The sequence below is a fragment of the Dinoponera quadriceps genome, unplaced genomic scaffold (assembly GCF_001313825.1).
Source record: "Dinoponera quadriceps isolate SergipeBrazil2010 unplaced genomic scaffold, ASM131382v1 scaffold96, whole genome shotgun sequence".
NCBI classification, from domain to species: domain Eukaryota; kingdom Metazoa; phylum Arthropoda; class Insecta; order Hymenoptera; family Formicidae; genus Dinoponera; species Dinoponera quadriceps.
Window position 1 is genome coordinate 127803 of NW_014554269.1, and position 21764 is coordinate 149566.

Here is a 21764-nt window from a genome sequence, read left to right on the forward strand (position 1 = left end):
TCCCTTAAAGTTCTCCAGCATTCACTCGCAAACACCAAGCATTTCGTATATGTGATAGCAATACACATCGAATTCTAAGAAATCTCCCCTGCCTGCAATTTTACTCGAGCCGATAAGCTGATTCAGCCCGTCGTTAGCTGTGCCTTGACTGCTGTTCCACAGAGACTTGATTTTCCCTAAGACAACGCCAGGCCATCTCGCTTTTCCCTCCAACGAAGTGGTCATCCAAACTGTGTGTCCAAAACGTGTGTAGGTGGTTTTGGCGTTAAAATTAAACATCGCACAGCTCATTCTCGAGCCGAGGAAATTATTTTTGAGCGAATGCAAAGCGTGATTTTGTAAGTTGGTTTAAAAAGATAGATATATGAAAGCGTCGACTCACACTTAGCCTATAGCTTACGGCTATATGATTTTATATTTCCAAGTTCCGATTATCGACTCATTCTTTGTTTCATAATTTAAAGCAAATAATTCTTACCTGATAACGCGGAGGGGTTATCATTTGCGATTGGTTCGGGCGAGGATGTCATACGTCTTGAAGATTTCTGTGGAGTGAAGGAACTTCTGAGTACTTTTGGATTGAGGAAGAATCTTTTTCGTTGGTTCGGTGGTGTGGGGCAACCTGCGCAAAATTTTACGCTATTAATAACAAATATTTTCTTAAAAAACAAAATTGGACTGAAACAATGACAAGTTTGTATTGAAATGACATTAAGAGAGTAAGCGATGTTCAAATACCGAAAAGTAAGCTTATAATTAATTACATGTTTTGACATACTCTGTGTCATTTGGAGTTTCTGTTGAGCTTGAGAGACGGAAGAATCTAAAAATGTCGGTGGCTTGCACTTAAAGTTCTTCGCCATTGCTGTCGATGAGAGATTTTCTTCTCCATCCTGTTGCTGAAAATAAAATAGCAAATAATAAGAGAAATTGATAATTTATTCGAATGATTAAATAAACTAAAAAATGACAGCAGGAAATTTGCTCACTTTCCCTTTCCTTTTCACCTTCCTCTTACCTTCTCTTTCTCAGTTATAACAATCTTGATCATAGCAGATAAATTAATAATAATTAATAATTATACACATTCCTCTAATTGTATATAAATTAATTCGGAGGAGTATTGAGAAAGAATTTCACTATTTTTAAATACGAACTGTTAATATTTAGAAGGCGCTATTTAACGCAAGTTTCAACAAAAATAATAGCATCATATTTTGCCGTAACAATACAACACAAACGAGACTTGGCAAAACTTTAGCAAAAAGAAACAAAGATTCATCATATTGTTTTCTTTTTCATCATTGATTTTTTCGGTCGTTGCAGTAAGATGCGCTTACATGCGTCACTCGAGAAGGCAGATTAGCCCTGATGGTGATTTTAGTGCGTGGCCTTGGGCTTCCGCAGAGAGAGTTGACTGTTGATGACTCGTCGAGCCAACCGTCCGTGGGCGCGAAGATGGACAACGGAGCCGAGGAAGCGGCAAACTCATCTCCGAGCGGCTCCTCGAGCCCGTCATCGTTGAGATCGGTACCGCGCAGACAGAGCGGACAGGCTTCGCTGCGAAAAAGGCAGGAGTAACATCGCTCGTGTCCGCAGGAATCGATCAGACGACGCTTCTTGCCCTTGTCGAATGGCATCTCGCATGATGGGCAAGTGGAACCGCCCAGCATCCCCGTCGACTCGACTAACGCTCGTATTTGCGCCAGATCTGCAAAGAAACGATCAGTTATTACTCACTCTTCTTCCGGTTGATAATTTGTGGAAAAAAACGAAAGTCATACAGAGCCCCCGTTTCTTCGTTCGTTCTCAGTTACACGAGTGTTTTCGAAATATAAGTGTTTGTAAATGTAAAAATCAACGTAAAGCACGAATTTAATTGACGATTTCCGCGAGTCCGAATCGCGTCGGGTCAGTGTGCCACTTTAGAAGAGCCGGTGGCCGTTAGATTCATCTGTCTTTCATAACTAGCTCAGACTTCAATATCTCGGTTAGCGGAAAGACATAACGTCACGTGCTCGTCAAAGTACAGCGAAGCAGCTCGTTCACTGATAATGTGCGAATAAATTGAATGGAACTAGCAAATCGAAGGCTCGAAGCGTTCTAGGTACTCGAAGCGTTCTAGAAAGTGAGGTCAAGAGGAGACCTCACGCGTCTCTCCTCGATTCTTCTCGTATATGCAGGTATACATGTGTCGTTTATGCACCATGCGCGATACATGCTCTTCCTTCATCCCGCTATATCATTTTCGCCTTATTATGCTTGTTTTGCCGTAATTGACAATTTTGACATTGCGTTAATCCACATGAACTCGACGATACTTTCAGCGAGGAACGCCCGAGGATTTAAATCTGTCGATTTTTGACGTATCCTATGACTTCCGATCAAGTTGGAAATGATCACGATGATGCAAGTCAATATAAGTGCAGCAATGTCGTATTCACTATAACTGCGACTTTAGGAATAGATAGAAGATGATTCCTGATAACAGAACGCTTAAAATCGGAACATAAGACGTCTGAAAACATCTTTAAGACGTCTTATGTCCCGATTTTAGACGTTATATTGTCTAGAATCTATCCTTTTCTCTTCCTCTCCCTCTCCGCTCTCTCTCCATTCTCTTTCCGTCCTATCCTTCTATCTCTTCCTCTCTATTATTATTCGTGTATATGACGATGTCGTACATCGTATTATATGGCGATGATTGAATAATTGAGGAATTCGATCGACGAAATCAGGAAGATCGCTTAGAGTTGGCTTTTTAAACTTTTCACCGAATTATATAGATCAAATAGACCTGATGAGTTGTGCTTAAAGAGCGAAGAATTATATTAGATTAAAGAATTATAGCGAAGAAAAATTCGTGATCCATGAGTTCTCCACAATCTTGAAAAAAGAGTCGCTCTGTCCATTAGACATGATCTGATAAACTGATTAATTAATATTTGGGAGGCATTCAAACTTGACGCAGGGTCAGTTTATAATGTGCGTGTATATGATTTTCCATAAGTGAATCGATTTCCTTTTGCTCAAAATTTGTGTGTGCACGTAAGTAAACATTGTAATTACGCTCTTTTCGAAAATAATAAATAATAGGGTTTTATTAAGATCAGATGGCGTGTAATTGACGCAAGCGTATCCTGCAAACCATGAATCTAAATCATTTATTATTTTTTTAAATAATACGTGTTACCATTTCGCAAGTAAAAAATAAACTATTTTTTATATTTCCACAACAAAATTATTTTTCTCCATAAAACATCTTTTGACATTTCAAAATATCTTCTTTTAAGTGGTCCAAAAAATATGTTTTCGAACACGCGCTAGAATCATTTTTTTTCTGTTACAACTATTCTTCAACGTCATCGTTCTATAATCGCAAGTAAAAATAACATAAAGAAATTATGATTTTCTAAATAAAACATTACTATTTGCAAGACTATTGCCTAAATTAAAACTGAATTTGGTAATTATATAGAAAAGATTGCACCTCTTGGATTTTTTGGTTTTCAAATATGTTATAAAGAGTAAAATTCTGCGTCAATTCATTCCTATGAATTATGTGGGGATCGCCTTTAGTTTACAAGATATATCATTTTAAATTAGCGGAATTTTATGTTTGGATATATTCACAATAATTGCACAGTTTTCGCTATATAATCGCTATATAATTGGTTTTTTATTACTTTTAATATCTAATATTAAATAATAAGTTAACTTTTGTAATATTTCTGTTCACCAATCGTCAATTTCAACTAGGTACGTTTTTTGTTTGCTATTGGAATATACATATTAATTGTTCAAGTGGATACAAGTCCGCCATAATTTTAAAAAATTCTTCAATGCGTTCTAAATAATTGAAATGTCGCTTAAAATAAAAATTCTGTTAAATAACCAACATAATGTTGTGTGTGTGTGTGTGTGTACTATACGCATATAGAAGCACGCGTATTTCGCCAAGCATGTTCAATATTTTGTTCTCGTGTTCTTCGCCAAATTTATACGTACGAGATTTATACGTACGAGACAAATAATCTAGAAATGCGTGTTGCTTATCTAGCCGCGGTATTCTTTGGGTCATGTATCTAACTTGCCGTAATCCAGCGTCCAGTCTTCGGCTATTCGTGCCATGCACGACGAAATCTTGACGGCCTACTTCATACAGACGCGGGACTCTAACTCTTGCAATTTGTCCATCCTGATGATTCTATCGTCCCGATCGATATAAACGTGAAATAAATTGTTATCTGATAATAATATAGAATAAAGCACGCAAATAAAATAAATATACGTACGCCAGAAAATAAAACAATATATAACTAAAATAAGATATAATACGCGATTAATCGCGTATTCACGGTTTATGCGATCTGTAGACATTACGTTCTATAGTAATTATATGACTAGAAATTTTGGAACGTCATGTACAAAATAACGGTCGAAGCCTAATATTTTGTGTGCAGAATACATATGGCATCTTGTATTTCGGGATGAGCTTTTTATTTACTCCGGAGGTAGTGTCGACATTTGTAATCATAATGTAATCTTCCACATCGTGTGTAGTCGCTTCTTTATATGCACGATCGTATGCTTTTTTATTTACAGTTTGCCTATCAGTTATCTTATTTGACGCGACTTTTCTTAACTCTAATAAATTTCTAGTTCCCGCGGTTTGATTGTCTAAAATTAAACGTGAAATATCATTGACAGATCAGAATTGATCTAAACCAAATAATAATCGGCTAGGAGTATCTCCAATTGATCTGTGGATCGTATTATTTATTGCATATTCTATCGAATAAATTACTTGGTCTTATTTATTGGAATCATCCATTTTTTGTAATCATCACAGTTTTGCAACTATAAGGATTAGGATTTTGTTTAATCCCTCTACTTGTCCGTTATCACGTGGTGTGTCCACAGCAATCAAAACATGATGAGAGAGAGGGGGGAGGAGAGAGAGAAAGAGAGAGAGAGAGAGAGAGAGAGAGAGAGAGAGAGAGAGAGAGTTAATCCACGCTCGAATCAGCGGACAATGCACGATTGCCAGAGAAGAGAGAAACCAGAAGAGTGCAGAAAAGAAAAAAGTCGACCTCTCGCATTGGTAACTCGGCGTGAGGCAGGTGCAACTCCGCAGTCTGGGTTACCGTAACTTGGGTCAACGCACCCGGTGTGGCACGCCGTACAGTTCTCGCTTCCATCGTAAACTCGCATATCGTCGTTTTCTTCGGATATGGACGCTTTACTTGACTCGCGGCCTGTTGTCACTGTTTCGTGTCGGTCAATCCTATTGACACGCTGATAGACGTCCGTTGGATAAGATCATTTGTCGATATGCAATTTCGTGAATTGACTAGCGTTTCACGAAGCAATCATTTGCTACATTTTGCTGGATTGTTAGATCGATGGTATACACAAAAACATAAGCATTCAAACTTCAACTATAAGCAAATTGGTTAGTCATAATCAATTATTTTCGTAACGTAACGAGAATGGTTGGCTGTGATTAATTAATTTGTTTATCGTTTAAATTGTTTTATTTTAACATTTTTGTATGTACTATCGTTTTTTTTTATATATATCACTCCGCAAATATGACAGTTACGCTTAATCAACGTCGCGATAACATTATGTTATTTATGTCAAACATTGATATCCGAATCACTGCCATCGGGAAGCGAAAACTGTTCGCAAGACGAGAACGAAGATAGCCAAAAAACTCCTCCTACCGCAAGCGCTGCGTATAAATCTGATATTTATTATTCTCACATCCGTTCTCACTAAGTTTGCTATATTAAACGTATCTATCGAAATCAGAAAACACATTTTTGCGATCTCCCATGTATCCTTCGATATTTTCGATCCTGACTTTCCAAAGAAAAGTTAAGAAGCAAAGATCGGGGAATGAGAGAGTATAATCGAAGAGCGGCGATAATCGAAAGTCTTCGCGCTGGGCGTTGGGCAGATTGAAATTATTCGGTTCTTTGGGTACTCGAGGTTGACCGTATATGATGTTGCGACTAAATATTTGTCTTCGGAGACGTCCGAAAAAAGTTCCACTGACCGGAAGAGGAAAAGCCATTCGAAAGAAAAGTTGGTAAGGACTCCAGCAATTATCAAAAAGGCTCAAGAGCTCATCTCAGAGGACCCAGGGCTGTCTCTGACAAAATTGGCAAAAACATTGGGTATGAGTAACACTACAATACGTCGAATTGCTGAAGAGGACCTACGCTTCAAGTCCTATGTGATAAAAGTTCGACGAATGCTCTCCGAGGCCGTCGGATAATGTGGACATGTTTTGTTCCAAAGAATTCTAGTCTCCGAATAGTCCAAATTTGAATCCATTGGACTACTACGTATGGAACGTTATTGAACGAGTGACCAACAAATCGAGAAATCCCAACATAACATCTCTCCAAGTCGCTATCGAGGCGGCTTTCGCCAATATGGACAAGGACGCATTGCAGAGAGCGTGCCAGCGCTTCAGGCCGAGGATCGAAGCAGTCATCGAAGCAAAAGGGGATTATATAGAATAATTTCATTCTAAATTGATGCCACTAGTGATGTACAAAAAGTTTTTTGTAAACTATACATTTTGACAAATAAAATTTTGTTTAAACAAATTCTTCATTTTGTCCAGATTTTGGTGGCGGACCCTGTATAGTAAAAAATCTTGTGTCAAAATGTTAAAATTTCCTCGTGAGTTACCAACTTTTAATTATTATTTCAATGTAAAGTTGATATATAACTTATTACCATTTTCATGACGTTTTCATATGTAATATTTATATCAATTTATTCAATTTCATGAAGGAAAAAATGCTACAAGAACTTGCGAATCGATTTGTTCCTTTCTCGGTAAAGGTGTTGTACCGCACGATGTGTGCGCATTTTGGTTTAAGCGGTTTAAAAGCGGTGATTATCTGTTGCAATGTTTGACTCTATTGAACTGAACACTTCTGAAGGTTATGTTGGGCCTTTCGCCATACTAAATGTCATTTTTAATAGCTATATGTCAACACTGTATAACCGCAAAAGAGCGGGAAAATCAATTGATTTTAAAATTAAATTTTTAACTGTTTAAAAACATTTGAATTTATACACATTCATTTGTACACATAAAATATAAATAAAAAAAAAAAATATATATATATATATAATGATTAATATAACATTTTGATATTACATATGAAAAATACAAATTATTACATAACATTTTATATTCTATACAAAATAGGAAATATACAAATTATTATATGAGTTAACATAATACTTTCGAATATTTAATATAATATTTAACACCGTTTTCACTACAATATTCTAAATAATAGATTTCTTGGTAATATTTTTGGCCAAATTTTTTTTCTATATGCTTTCATTTGTAATATAAATATAAATAGTTTTATCTTTTGTTATGTGTTTTTTAGTTGAGTTTTTGTTGTAATTTTTTGTAAAGACTTTTTCTAAAGACAAAATAATACGGCGAAGCGCGTGCACTTGGCCCCTTTTCTTACTTTCTTTTTTAAAGTATATATCCATGAGGATACATTTAAATCATTCAACAATAATGAAATATAAAACATATCCAATCGTTGCCAAGATATCGCCAAACGACGGTTGTTGAAAAACCGAATCGCCAGAATGAGAACGTGAGAGATAACGTTTATATTAATTATGAAATTATTAAAACCTATTCGGCAAGCGATAGGTCGGAACTAAGCAGAATAGTATCCATGCCATAGCGGCCACCTGTTGACGGGTCGACTAATCGACTTCCCAGTCTCCGTTTCTGTTCTCCGTAATGGTGCTCTCTCAATGCGAGCCAAGATTGTCTTCTCGTAAATTAGGCCTCTGCGGATGACCTGACCCGAATCAGTATTGGGTCCTACAAATATAAGCCATAATCTCTCTCTCCCTCTCTCTCTCTCTCTCTCTCTCTTTCCCCCTCCCTCTCCCTCCTTCACACACACACACACGCGTGCGCGCGCGCGCATATACGTACACGTATTCACTCACTCACTAACTCACTCATTCTCTATCTCTCTCTTCCATTCACCAACGAAGGTAGCGGTTGCTGACGATTTCAGTGCACATTTCTGAATCTTTGTTTTTTCTTTCCATGTTACTCTATTTCTATCATTTTGATAAGCACACAGGATTACAAATTTATTTTATCATTAAATTTATCAACGTTCAATATTCAACGGTACTATTTGAAGACAAAAATGCTGAACACCCTCCGCGAATATATATACAATAATTGGAAATGGTTGAAGGATGAAGACCGCTATATGGAGAGCGGCAGTTGTTCGGTAGTAGTTTCGGTTTCGACAAGTCACGCGTATTAATCGGTGTTCAGAAGAGTGAGAGAAAGTTACTTTACCGAGGCGTTCGCCTACGGTTTGTACTTAAATCGACGCCTTCGATATATGGAAGGCTGTGAAATGATCACCGTGTCCGATCATGGCACGTCGTTTCGTACGGGTGTCGCAGCCAACCGGCGAGAATAAATCGGGTAACACGTGAGTGTTTAGTTTTAATATTTATCACACATTTAGGTCTTGAAAACTCTACAATCATTATCGACATTGAATATCATTCTCCGTTCTTTTCTGAAGTTAAGATGCTACGGCATATCTACTCGTTTCTAGCAGATAACGCGGTTAACCTGCTATTCCACTATCGCTGATAACATAGCGCGTTTAGATAACAGGAATCCGTGACTGTCGCTCTGTTGTACGTCATCTCGCGTTGGATTATATAGTAAAAGAAAAAAAAAATCGATTTATCGTATCGCGTATTTTTGCGCGTATCTGAATGTCTCGCGTTTAATCCAGAATGCAAAATTGCATTTGAATTATTTTTTCCATCTACACGGAAAAAATATTGTAGTAATAAATATAACAAACTTTTAGTAAAGTTGGACTACACTGATATTATGATCAAAGTTACTATGTTTTATCTAAAAATATTAAATATGTAGACTTTATACTAGAGAACTATTGTAATTACTGAAATAGTCTATTACATTATATAAAAGAACCAAATTTTACTCACACAGCACACTTTATCCTGGAGGAAAATTAAGGAATCCAAATTATCCCAGATCCCCAAATGCGATTCCTCAGATATCCTAATGTCCGGGAAATTCTAATAGGATATCTCATGATATCTTATTGAAATCTCATAATATCCAAATATCCTGCCATATCTCTTTCCTTTACATAAACTATCTCACGATATCGTGTCATCAATAATAACGTAATTTCAACACTACTTTGATCTCGCGAGAAATGTACATCGAATCAACGTCAAATGACATTAAATCGATTTCGAAACAATCGAAATTAAATCAAATTAACATTGATGTTGACGTCGATTTAATGAGTCATTTTTCGCTAGAGAATACTAATATTAGGTTGTTCAGAAAATTTATTTCAAATCTTCTATGTAAATTTAGGGCGTAATATTTTACTCAAAGAATAACTTTATTGAAGCAAATATGTTCAGTTTTGTTCAATGACTTTGGCCCATCTCTCAGCTATCTGCATGATACTCCAAAACAAAGATTTCTTACCGACGAAAAATTGATCGAGGTGAATTTTGAGGACTTCCAAATTTTTTTGTCTCAAAGAAAATTTTTCAAAGAGAAAAATAAATAGTAGTAAGATGAGGTAAGGTCGGAAGAATACGGAATAATAAGGAAGAACATTCCATTCGAAGTCCAGTAGCTTCTTATAGATGGATATTGCATCTGGCATGATCATGGTGAAAGACAATTTCACGCCTTGGTCTGTTAAGGGCGCTTCCATGCGATGGCAATCTTCAATTCGTCCAGCTGAAGGTTATACTTCGCTGCGTTGATGGTCTCATTCGGTTGAAGAAGCTTATAATATACCACGTCTTTAATAATCCCACCAGATGTTCAAAAGAACTTTCTTTCTCGCAAAAGTAAACCGCAGGAACAGCCTTTGGCTCGCCTATGATGTCCCCGTTATAGCTAGGACAGAGTTTTCAGCCAGTGTTCACATCCTAAGCGTTGTCTCCAGCGAGGGTGACGTCACTTTTTAATTAAGGGAGGCCGTCATATTTTTTAAATAAGGGAGAAACCGTCACAAAGGAAATATATGTACACGTTCTGACACCAGTAGTCAAGCCACGGATGACCACTGTGGCCTCCGGGAGGCCGTACATTTTCCAACAGGACGGCGTACCAGCTCACGCGAATCATTTGGTCCAAAACTGGCTGTCGGACAACGTCGACATGTTTTGGAGCAAAGAGTTTTGGTCTCCGAATAGTCCGGATTTAAATTCGTTGGACTATTACGTGTGGAGCATGATTGAAAAGGTCACTAACAAGTCGAGACATCCTAATGTGACATCTCTCCAGGCCGCTATTGAAGCAGCATTCTTCAATATAGACAAGTCGGCGTTGCAGAGAGTGTGCAACCGCTTTAGGCCTAGGATTGAGGCAATGATTGTGGTAGACGGTGGTTACATTGAGTAATTTTTATCTATAACGGTTTCACAAAATGACACGAAAAAAGGTTTTTATGTAATTTTGTACGTTTGACCAATAAACTTTTGTTAAATATATTGTTTATTTTGTCCGGATTTAGATGACGCACCCTGTACCTTTTTCTTAGCTATTCCGGAACATTTTTCCGCGATCACTGCCTTTAACTTCTTCAAACGTACTCCGTAATATTGGCCAATATCGGTTTTTTTCTTTTTCAAGATAGTCGATCAGAATAATTCCTTTCGCATTCTACAAACTGACGCTATCACTTTTCCAGCCGATAGTACAGTCTTCTTTTTCGAAGTCGAATCTCAAATCTCTTCAATATTTGGATTTACGTTTTTGATTCAGGTATATAATGGTGAATTTAAATTTTATCCGTAGTCATAAAAGGCCGCATGAAATTTTGGATTCTTCTTAAACACCTCCTTCTCAAACAGTCGATTGATGTTCGCACATAAACTTGTTTTTGTCCTGCAGTGAGCAAACGCGACATCTATCTTGCGGGAAATTTTTTCATATTCAATTCATTATGCAAAATGAAATGAATTCGCTCAGTTGAAATGTTCACTCTCTGCTATTTCGCGTACTCACTCGCCTGTCGGATAAAACCATATCATGGATTTTATTGATAATTTCTAGCGTGATAGTTGTTTTCGGACCTCCAAAACGTGATGCAAATTCAACGCTTGTTCTGTCACGCTTGAATTCGTTCACGCAATATCCAAAATCGAACGGTTTCATAGAAAAGATATGAGTCACTCAATATAGAAAAAATTCTTTCATGGATTTCCTTCGCTGTTTTCTCTTCCAAAAAAGAATTGAATCATTCGAGTTCCAATTTTATCCATTTTGCACTATCGCTTGAAACGCTTGTATTGAAACAACTGTTAAACAAAGAATTAATGGCGGAATAATTTGAAACTTCACGTGGATTATTAAAGCTATATAAGAAAGGGATATACAGGATGTCCTATTTTAACTTAAACACCAAAATATCTCGAAAACAATGTATTTTCGTAAAAAATGTTTCAAATAAAAGTTGTAAGGTTTGAGCCATCAAATTAGTTACTTACATTTTAAGTCAGAGGCCCATTTCACGCTCAATAAGGCCCAGATCGATTTTTTCGATGGAAATGTCCATATTTCATTACAGATTTACATTATATGGAAAAAAATAAGGAAATTTAATTCCTGATAACTTTTCACTAAACTTCCTCCAACAGGCGCAAAATAGCAAAGTTCTTATTTTTAAACATATTTCAACTAATGAAAGTAAAACCAGGGGACGATCCGGCCAATGAAGACAAGATCATGGAACGATGTAGTCGATAACGATACATAATAGATTATAGACTATTTCACCTAATCGTTGCCATTGTTATTCTGCATCAAATGTTCAAAGTGTCCACAGTTATTCTCTGAACACAAATTGAGTTTGCACCTAAAATTTTGTATAACTGATCTAATTGTAGAGTTATCGCTTGACAGGTTAGGTTGATTCTATTCATTATATCTAATCCTGTGGTTGGTTCATTTTCGTATACAGCACTTTTCATGTACCCCTATAAATAGAAACCGAGAAAATTAAGGTCCGATGATTTCGGAGGCCACAAAACTGGTCCTTGTCGGCCTAACCAACAGGGATTTAGGAATTCCGCATTTAAGAATCTCTTAGTATCTCGAGCGAAATGGTGCAGGAACACCATTTTGCTGAAACCAAGATCTTCGGCAACATCTAACGGAATATCCTCGAGGTATTCTAGTAAATGGTTCTGAAGAAAGTCTAAATAAATTGGACCGTTAATAGTACGTTCGAAAAAATGTGATTCGATGATCTGAACATTAAATATTCCAATCTAAATGGAGGTTCCAAGTATTGATGCATCACTTATTGGAACTGAATTAGGATTTATTGGTGAATGATAATGACAATTGTGTCTATTGAGACACCCAGTGCTTAGAAATGTTACTTCGTTGCTAAAACAAAGATTCCAAGAAAAATTTGGGATCTATTCCAATGTGTCGAGTGCCTATCTATCTAAATCGAACTCTTAATATATGATCATTTTCGCTTAACTCCTGCAAAAGATTAATGTAGTAAGGACGGTATTGAACAGATTGTAACATTTGATTAATCGTAGATCGAGAAATTCCTAATTGTCGTTCCATTTGACGAGTGCTGACATATAGATTCAAATAAACCATGTTTAATACTCCAAAAGTCTAGGATCGTTAAGGTTTTAAAGCCTTTTTCTTTGTCCCTAGAGATGTAGTAGATTTCTACGAGATCTTCTCCCGATATTTATTATTTCCTGAACATTCAAATGCCAAATGATTAGGATATCGCTCAGCATAAAGACGTGAAGTACATCTGTAATTCTTGTGACATTCAGAGAATATCCACTATATTATTTGGTGTATGAATCGCTATTTTCCAAGTAGAAGAGTTCAACCTGATTCGACAATACTAAACTATTGATCAAGTGATTATTAAAAAATTGGTGCTATGTCAGCAAAAAAAACTTGGCAATTGAATGAACTATCCTCTTTCTTTCACAAAAAGCAAGGGAGGATAACAGATATACAGGAGTAACCAAAGGAAGATAACAGGATTAAATTTTGATAGACAATCAAAAGAAATACAAAGATTTTATAAATATCATCTACAATATTTTAACATATCCTGTAATGATATGTGAATAGAACATTCGCACATTTCCAATAAGTGTTATTGATAGTGAAAAAATAAAATTATTTTTTAGAAATCCCCCACCCAGTAAGCAAGAAATCATTAACACAACATTATTATAATGATATTTTATAATATGTAACGTTTTCAAATATAGTTCTTAATATTGCATAACGTCATTGTTAATAATATTTGATGGAAACATTAAAAATAATGTTTCTATATTATGATTTTAAAATTTAAGAACATAATGTTATCAAGTAACAGTTTAAAAACATTTATAAAATATTATGTCAAAATGTTTATAAAATCCACATAAAGTCAATGTTTCAAAAGATTGATTTAATGTTTCTTGCTTACTGGGCAATGTTTCCCCCCAAGGACATATCGGGTTGATCACCTACTGCTCTTGCCTTCATTGAGAACGTTCCCTGATATTGCCTTCATTAGCCGGAATGCCTTTCAAAATAAAAACTTTGGGCGCTATTTTGAGCCTGTTGGAGGAAATTTAGCGAAAAATTATCAGGAACAAAATTTTCTTTTTTTTCTTTCATGGAATATAAATCTACAATGAAACAGGCGTTTCCATTAAAAAAAAAAAACCTAAACCTTATTGAGCCCAAAGTGGGTTCCGTACTCAAAATCTAAGTAACTCATCTGATGACCCTCTTCAAACTCTACAACTTTTATTTGAAACATTTTTCTCGAGATATTTTAGTGCTAAGTTAAAATAGGATACTTTGTATAAAAAAAGAAACTGACCACATGACTATGACCACATATAAAGTTGTGCTTATGTTCTCTACGAGTACCAGAATTAAATTATTTTTATTTTTCAAACCACCTTCGTATTACGAATTTTAAATATATTCAGATCCGATTATATATAATTAGATATATTCGATATGTTAATGTTATATGTTAGATATGTTAAAATATTTTATTGAAATTGATATAGATGGTAATAATCTTAATAAAATGGCTGTAAGAAGTTAGCCCTCCACTTTTCGAATTTATTTATTTTGACAGTTGTAATTTGTGTTAGGTTTGTGCTACATTATGCTCGAATGATAAACTTGTAATATGAAAAATGCGCGAGAAAAATGAAAAAAAAAACGTTTTTTGTCAACCCCCTACATTTCGATTTTTGTAATTTTTTTCATTGTATTAAGTTGTGCCAAGTACTAACATTGTGCTAAATATCTTGAAAAAATAATAATGAAAGAAATAAAACAAAAATGACGATTTTGGGCAAAACAGAACAAAATTAACGTTTACATTCGTATTTGTTAACCAAACAATATTAAATTGCATATCTGATTTATACAAGCATAGCACAAGTCAGCACAAGCTTCAGTTTCTGCAGAAGCAGAAACTGCAGAAAGCACATGCTTTCACTAGTACAAGGATATTAAGGGTACTTTACTTTTAATCGTTGCCCTTCGCTCGCAGTCTATATCCATAATCACGATTTATAGACTTTGTATCGAGGTAGAATTGCATATCTGAGTTGTGTTAGCTTAGCACAAGTCAGCATAAACTTCAATTTCGTTGGCACAAGGACATTAGGCACTTTACTCTTGATCACTAGCATAACTCAGATATACAATTGTACTTCGATACGAAATCTAGAAATCGTGATTATGGACATAGACTGCGAGCACAAAGGACCGCGATCAAGAGTAAACTACCTTTTAAATTTCAGTGCTATCAAAACTGAAGTTTGGGCTCATTTTGTGTTAAGCTGGCACAGATATAGAATTCTACCTCGATACGAAATCTAGAAATCATGATTAAAGACATACAGTCTGTTCAACAAGAAAGTGTGGGTGATATTTTTGTAGAAAATCACAATAGCGCCATCTAATTTATACTGTTTGAATCTTTAAACTAATTTCTTTTGCGCAGTGTATATCAAAAAGCGTTAAAAGTAAACTTTTTTTAAAAATGAATAAAAAATATTTGAGCGTTACGGGGTGGTTTCTTGTTAACCAGCGGTGTTTGTTTTTCCTTAAGGACCAAAATTAATCATCGCGGCAGTTGCTAGAGTAATTAAAAAGTCAGAGACTTTCGTAAGGAAGTGGGTAAATAGGGTCAAAACCACTGGAAATGTTGACGACCTGCCAAAAAGGAGACTATCTCGTGCGACAACTCCGAAGGAGGACAAAGCGATCTTGCGCGTCTCTTTCAGACGAATCCCAGCTTTACCTTGCATCAAGCCCAAGTAAAACTTCGCCGAAAAAGTTTACATATCTTGCTTAATATCTGCCATCAGAAACCGACTGCATGAAAATGATGTAACATTTCGGTCCACCATGAAAAAACCGCTGCTGTCAGAAAAACATTTTCAAAAGAATAGAGTGAGGCATGAAAATGTTAATCGAGATTGGGCCAATGTCATCATCTTTACAGATGAATCATACTTTTGGGTATGGTGTCCCTTATCGAAAGTTTGGTCAACGAAGCAAAAAAGAATCCTGCAACGCACTGTAAAACATCCAATGAAAGTTCATGTTTGAGGATGCTTCAATAAACGCGGTTTTGGCTACTTATATCTGTTTATAGACAATTTAAATGCAGACAAAATGCGGCCAATTTACCAAAAATATTTATTAAGGTCTGCTAAAAGATTTTTTGGTGAGGACAGATCGAAATGGGTACTGCAAGAAGATAACAATCCGAAACATCGTAATCGGCATGTACTGCATGAAAACTCGAAAATGGCATAACTATGATGAATTGGCCGGCATCCTCTACAGATGGAAATCTCATCAAAAATGTATGGTCATACCTTAAGATGAAACTTAAAGGAAAGTGTGTCTTCACTCTTAAGCAGCTGTGCACCAAAATAATAACAATATGGCGTCTTTTACCTGCAGAATACGCCGAAAATCTGGTCGAAAATATGCAAAAACGGTGCCAAGCAATAATCGATAACGGAGGCGACTGGATCAAATATTAGGTAATTGCTCATTACTTCAAAAATCTTCTAATTTCGCTTAAAAAAAAACAGCTTGACTTTATTTTTTATTCTTTCAGATTATCAGCCACATAGATTGTAGAAGGGCCGCGATTAAGAGTAAAGTGTCCTTAATATCCTGGTGCCAGCAAAACTGAAATCTTCATGCTTTTTAACTTTTTTTAACTCTCAAAACTTTTGTTTGACTCAATGTTATCTGTTGTCTTTATGTTAATATATTGGAAAAAAAACTTGCAATATGTTGAAATATGAAATGTTATCTCTTTATACTTTTTTTGTATCTAACCTATATATCTTAAAAGATAAAAATTATATAGTAATTACTAAACGATTATTTTGTTTCTTAACTTTTATCTGTGTGTATGTGTGTGTGTGTGTGTGAGACAATATTTAGTGAGTCATCTTTTGATTGACTATACATTCTACCAAAACGATGTCCACATCGAAAATCTGCCATCTATTAGTCATCTTTTAGATGTCTATGTGCTAAGGTATAGTAATACTATATAAAGCCAATATATCTTATTTATTAATTAATTGATCAAAATGTATATTGCGTTTTTCTATAACGTTACTTTTCGTACTTTTAAAAATAATTTTCTTAAAATTACAACACGTATTATAAATCCTTTTTAAATTTCAACCGTCTTACTAATTTCAATCAATGATTACCTTGTGCACGTAATATAAAAGTAGAATATAAAGATGTAATATAATCAATATATAATCTCTCGGTCGTTTTTTGAACATTAAATTAATTAAAGATTCTTAGTACTATTTTCTCGGCATCACTAGAATAGATAGTCTGAAAACATTCGAATTTCATCCCCGCGTAAACAGCATTGCTATGTGTGTGTATATGTATGGTCATACATATGTATATGTGCTTGTATATTACGGCCAAATTGAAAGACCAAAATCGCAAAAGTAATCATTAAAGTTATGAAGCAGAGAAAATGGAAGAATACAATAATCTCACCAAGCACGGAAAGACTGAGACCAGAACCAGGGCGAGGCGATCTCTGCCTGTCGGGGGGCGCCATGTCGCGTTTTTCTTATACTTTCTCTCTTTCTCTTTCACACTCTGTTGTCTCCACTCCGTAGATGTCTGTTCTCTTGCTCTCTTTTATGCGCCTGCATGCGTTTCAATCTGCCGGTAAATCCTCGCTCATCTCACAGCGTAACACACACGAGTCGAATCACATAATATTGCCACACGCGAGCGAGCGAACGGCGCGATTCAGAATAGATAGAACGACTCGGAGACGAATCGCAGCACGCATCTGACACCCGCGACTCGCATTTACGGGATACATATACGACGGCTAACGACGAAGCCGCGAGAACCCATCGAGATTTTTGGCGTATTGTCACGTATTATCACGATCATTACTTCGAATTGTCAGTGAACGTCGACATGTAAAAAATATCCACACGACAAAAGCGCACGACGAAGGTTCGTGGCAAACTGGCTGCTTCGACGACCGCCGGGCCAAGCGTAACGCAACGCAGTGCAACGCAGCGCAACGCGTCGCGGCGCGACGCGGCGCGGTGGCCACTCGCGTGACGCCTGGGTTGGCTGATTGGTCGGCAGGTCGACCGACTGGTTGACTGGCTTGGTCGACACGGCAGTTGGTGGCTGCTCGACAACTTCGCCGATCCTCACGGTCGTTCACGATGAGCGGTCTCAGTCTCTGTCTATCCTCGGGGAGATCTGTCTCGCCTTCTCTCTTCTTCTGAATCCACTCGAGACCTCTCTCTCTCTCTTTCTCTCACTACATCCACTTCGTCCTCTTCGTCTAGCTAGAATAGCGCACGCGCAGCCACAAGTTGTAGCAACTTGAGAATCTACCTGTTTCTGTTCCCGCTTTGTGTTCTCTTCGTATGGGTAGGAAACCGCTTATGAGACTTATTTCGGCCACATTAGTTGACCCAACAAGGTCGGAAAATGTTATATAAATCGTTCATGAGAGTCACTATTTTTCTGTAGACTAATCTTCGAATACGGAATAGGAAAAAAGCTTAAGACGAGGTACGAGTTTTTACGATCATCATGTATTCTTTGCATTAAGGGCCGATACAGATGCGCGCGGCAAATAGAAAGGTTACTCCCTCCGCAAGTGATCTGTTGTGTAACAGGTGTATCCGCTCTCCAGGTTCGACTTTGGTGACTTTGTTGTACGCGTGAAACGTTACTTTCTACTTTCACATCTCACAGCTTAATACACGATTTTCGATATGTGTGAGCTGGCGTGCGTTTTTCTCACATCGCGGCAGGTCATCGAAGGTCCACCGCGGGACCGCGTACGAAGTGAGAAAGACATAATGAGAGAAAGCCCAGTGCGCGCGCGTTTGCCATGTTCTAGACTTAGTTTAACTGCCGAGCATGATCCTACGTGTTTTCTTATTACTTCAGATCAATAGCCGTGTATCATCTTATCGCGAGGTGATCAAATGTCAATGGCAATTTTTTCACGCATTTGTAATTATTCCCCGTTCTAACTATATGATACCGATATGATGTTGATATTCGCGAGTCATAATAGTCGAGGGTTAAGGTAACTATCGATACAGACACATCGAATGGCCTATTCACCCTCCTACCTCTATCTGCCTACCGGTCGTATTATTACACGCCGTTTCGTAAAACCGCGATTGGTTCCCACCTTGCTTACGCGACACAACAGGTTCCAAGCTATATGTATCGGCAATACGGAATGGAAAAAAGCGATCATGATGAAAGAAAGCGGATGATACAGACACAACTGACGAATTCGATGTATTATATAGTATAGATATGTACAGTCTGTATCACATTATTTTTTCCTTTTGTATTCGTGTTTTTGTGATGTAAGAACTTACGATTATATCTTATGTGTATAAGTCGCAGGAAAAATTGTATCCTGCATAAAGACAAAATAAAAAAATGTATTGTCTGAAGGATTGTTTTCGAAGCAGTCTGGCTTTTCTCGCTTTGTGGAAGTCTCTATCAGATCACGATAGTTGATCTTCGGTCGGTAAAATATCCGTGCCGAGACATTTTACCGCAGCGTTAAATGCTCGGAGAAATATGAGTCTAGTCCGAACGCTGGTGTTGAAATGGTAATTTTATTTCTCGTGAGCGAAAGGAATGAAGAGGAATAGAGAGGGGACGGAGGAAGATTTCTTACTGTACGTAGATAGATTGGAAAGTAGAACGAGAAAGAAAACATCATTCTTTTGAACAAAATCATATTTATTGTTCAACATAGTTTCCTTTGAAGTTGTACATTTAATCTCACGCTTTTCAAAATCTTTCATATTTTTAATAAAGTAAAAGATTTGTCTAAACCTTCGAAATATCCATCTACAGTTCGGAGAACTTCAATATTTGATGAAAATTTCTTTCCAACCAGCCATTTCTTCAGATTCAGAAATGGAAAAAAGTCACAAGGAGGCAAATCTGGGGCGAATACGGTGCGTGTTCAATCAATTCGAATTGTAATTCATGCAGTTTTTCCATCGCAATTGCCGATTTGTGTGTACTTGTACATTGTTCTGGTGGAATATGACTTTTCTTTGTTAAGTGAGGCCTTTCAGCTCTGATTTCGTTGTTTAAACGATTCAATAACGATGCATAATACTGGCCAGTTATTCTTTTTTCATGTTTTAAATAATCAATGAAAATTATTCCACGGAAATCCCAAGACAGAAGTTGCAAGCCATCACTTTTCCGGCTGATGAAATCCTCGTTGCCTTCTTCGGAACTGATTCATCGCGTGCTGTTCACTCTTTTGACTATTCTTTAGTCTTCAGTATGTAGTGATAGATCCATGTTTCATCGACAGTTATAAAACGATGCAAAAAATCTTTGATATTACACTGACATGTCTAAACATTGCTGAGAAATGGTCATTCGAACTTGCTTTTAATAGATTCTTAGCAAACGCGACATCCATCAGGCAATGAGCTTCTTCATGTCTAAATGTTGATGTAAAATGCAATGTGCACAATCATATAAGATGCATGCAGCCTCTGATATTTCTCTCAACTTTGATCGTTCATTACGATTCTGTAGACTTTTCTAGTGGTTTCTTTATCGGTAGCTGTTTCTACGTGATGCATCTTCCACGCTTGTACGGTAGTGTTTAAATTTAGTAATTCAATTTACAATTGTTACATATGAAGGAGCACTCATCATGAATTCCATCTAACTCGGCTTTTATTTATTTAGCGTTTAAATTTTTCAAAAAGAAATGTTTTAATATTGCACAATATTCAATTTTTCCATAATTAAGAAGAAACAGAAGTTGTTTATTTTGTTAATTGCCATAGCTATACTATATATGCAGTACCAATCTGAAAATTTTACGGTAATCGTTCGAAAATTACTTCTTTTAATACACGTCAGTGGTACGTGCTTGCAACACCATCTTTTAGTTCATTCTAAAAACTTTCCGATCTACCTTCGTATATCGCAGATAAAATGATTTCGTTCTTCACTCGTATACAAAATTTCTTGGAATGTAATTGGGATCCCAATCCGATTTTTCAAAATAATGTTAGATTTTAACTGGGAAGTCTACATGGGTTCTGGTTAGAAGCACAATGTATCAAACGTTCTCTAAGTGAGAAACATAAATAGATCCTATTTAGTCATATTCAATATGTTTTTTTAAGATTTTTCTGGTTTCTATTTTATATTACGAGATTGAACAAAATATACGAAACACTTTAATTATTTATATTTCACAAATACACACACGTGTATTCTATGGACGTGATATTAAACATAGTAATATTACAAAATATAACCCTGTTTATTAACCTCCTAATCGATATTCGGTCAAACTGTTACTCGACTGTAGCAATGAATTGCACGTCGCAACATACAGTCAATCAGCATTGCAGAAAAGATGCACCTCATGTTTGGGATAAGAATGGGATTTCCAATTAGTATTGTAGTAGAATAGCCCATTTTAAGAAAATTTTAGATATTTTAACCGGAATTAATATTTTATATGGAAAAATCTAGGGACATTTTTTTGCGAGCAGGACAGAGAGCTTTAAATAAGCGATATCTCATTTGTCCAACGTCTATCGCGATGTTGAGTAAAGTTACATCATTTATCGAACGGACAGTTGAATAAATGAAAAGAGCAGATCACTTGCAATACGCATTCTGAAATAACGGTATGCTCAAACCGACAGACGGTTTTTCTCGATTATTGTTCACGAAACGATTGCTCTAAAACTTGAGAAAACTCGATCATAAGTAATGACAAGCGCATATCAACACGATACCGATATCAGTACCAGTACTGGTTCGGTAAATTCTGCATCGACGTACAAATGTATAGGTGTACGTCGTTGCACCTTTCTACGTGGGCCAGTGTGGCGGATGCGGGTGGGCGGACCGGGATCGGATCCATAGTGGTGCGAGGCAGGCAGGCAGGCAGGCAGATAGACAGGCAGGTAGGCAGGCAGACAGGGCCCACGCTGAAACAAGCATCGGTAATTAAACGAGCACCTCGCTCGACGAACTCGTCGTCAAAAACGAAGCGAAGATGATTCGCGCCACGCTCCGCTTCGCT

The 21764-nt window shown here is 36.7% G+C and overlaps 1 protein-coding gene across 3 annotated transcripts in view; it reads right to left on the reverse strand.

Moving 5' to 3' along the window:
• The window catches only part of LOC106740619 (protein TANC1), a 29088-nt gene extending 11360 nt beyond the window's left edge, over positions 1 to 17728 (reverse strand). For 2 of the 3 annotated variants that reach the window (XM_014611847.1, XM_014611835.1), the window contains exons 1-5: positions 17171 to 17728; positions 1341 to 1711; positions 779 to 899; positions 479 to 622; positions 93 to 230 (exon numbers count right to left, since the gene is read on the reverse strand). In XM_014611847.1, coding sequence (XP_014467333.1) covers positions 93 to 230; positions 479 to 622; positions 779 to 899; positions 1341 to 1711; positions 17171 to 17234 — 838 coding nt within the window. In that variant the 5' untranslated portion in view covers positions 17235 to 17728. The remainder of the gene's footprint in view (positions 1 to 92; positions 231 to 478; positions 623 to 778; positions 900 to 1340; positions 1712 to 17170) is intronic. The other variant, XM_014611843.1, reaches the window with a different exon arrangement.
• Between the last annotated feature and the right edge of the window lie 4036 nt (positions 17729 to 21764).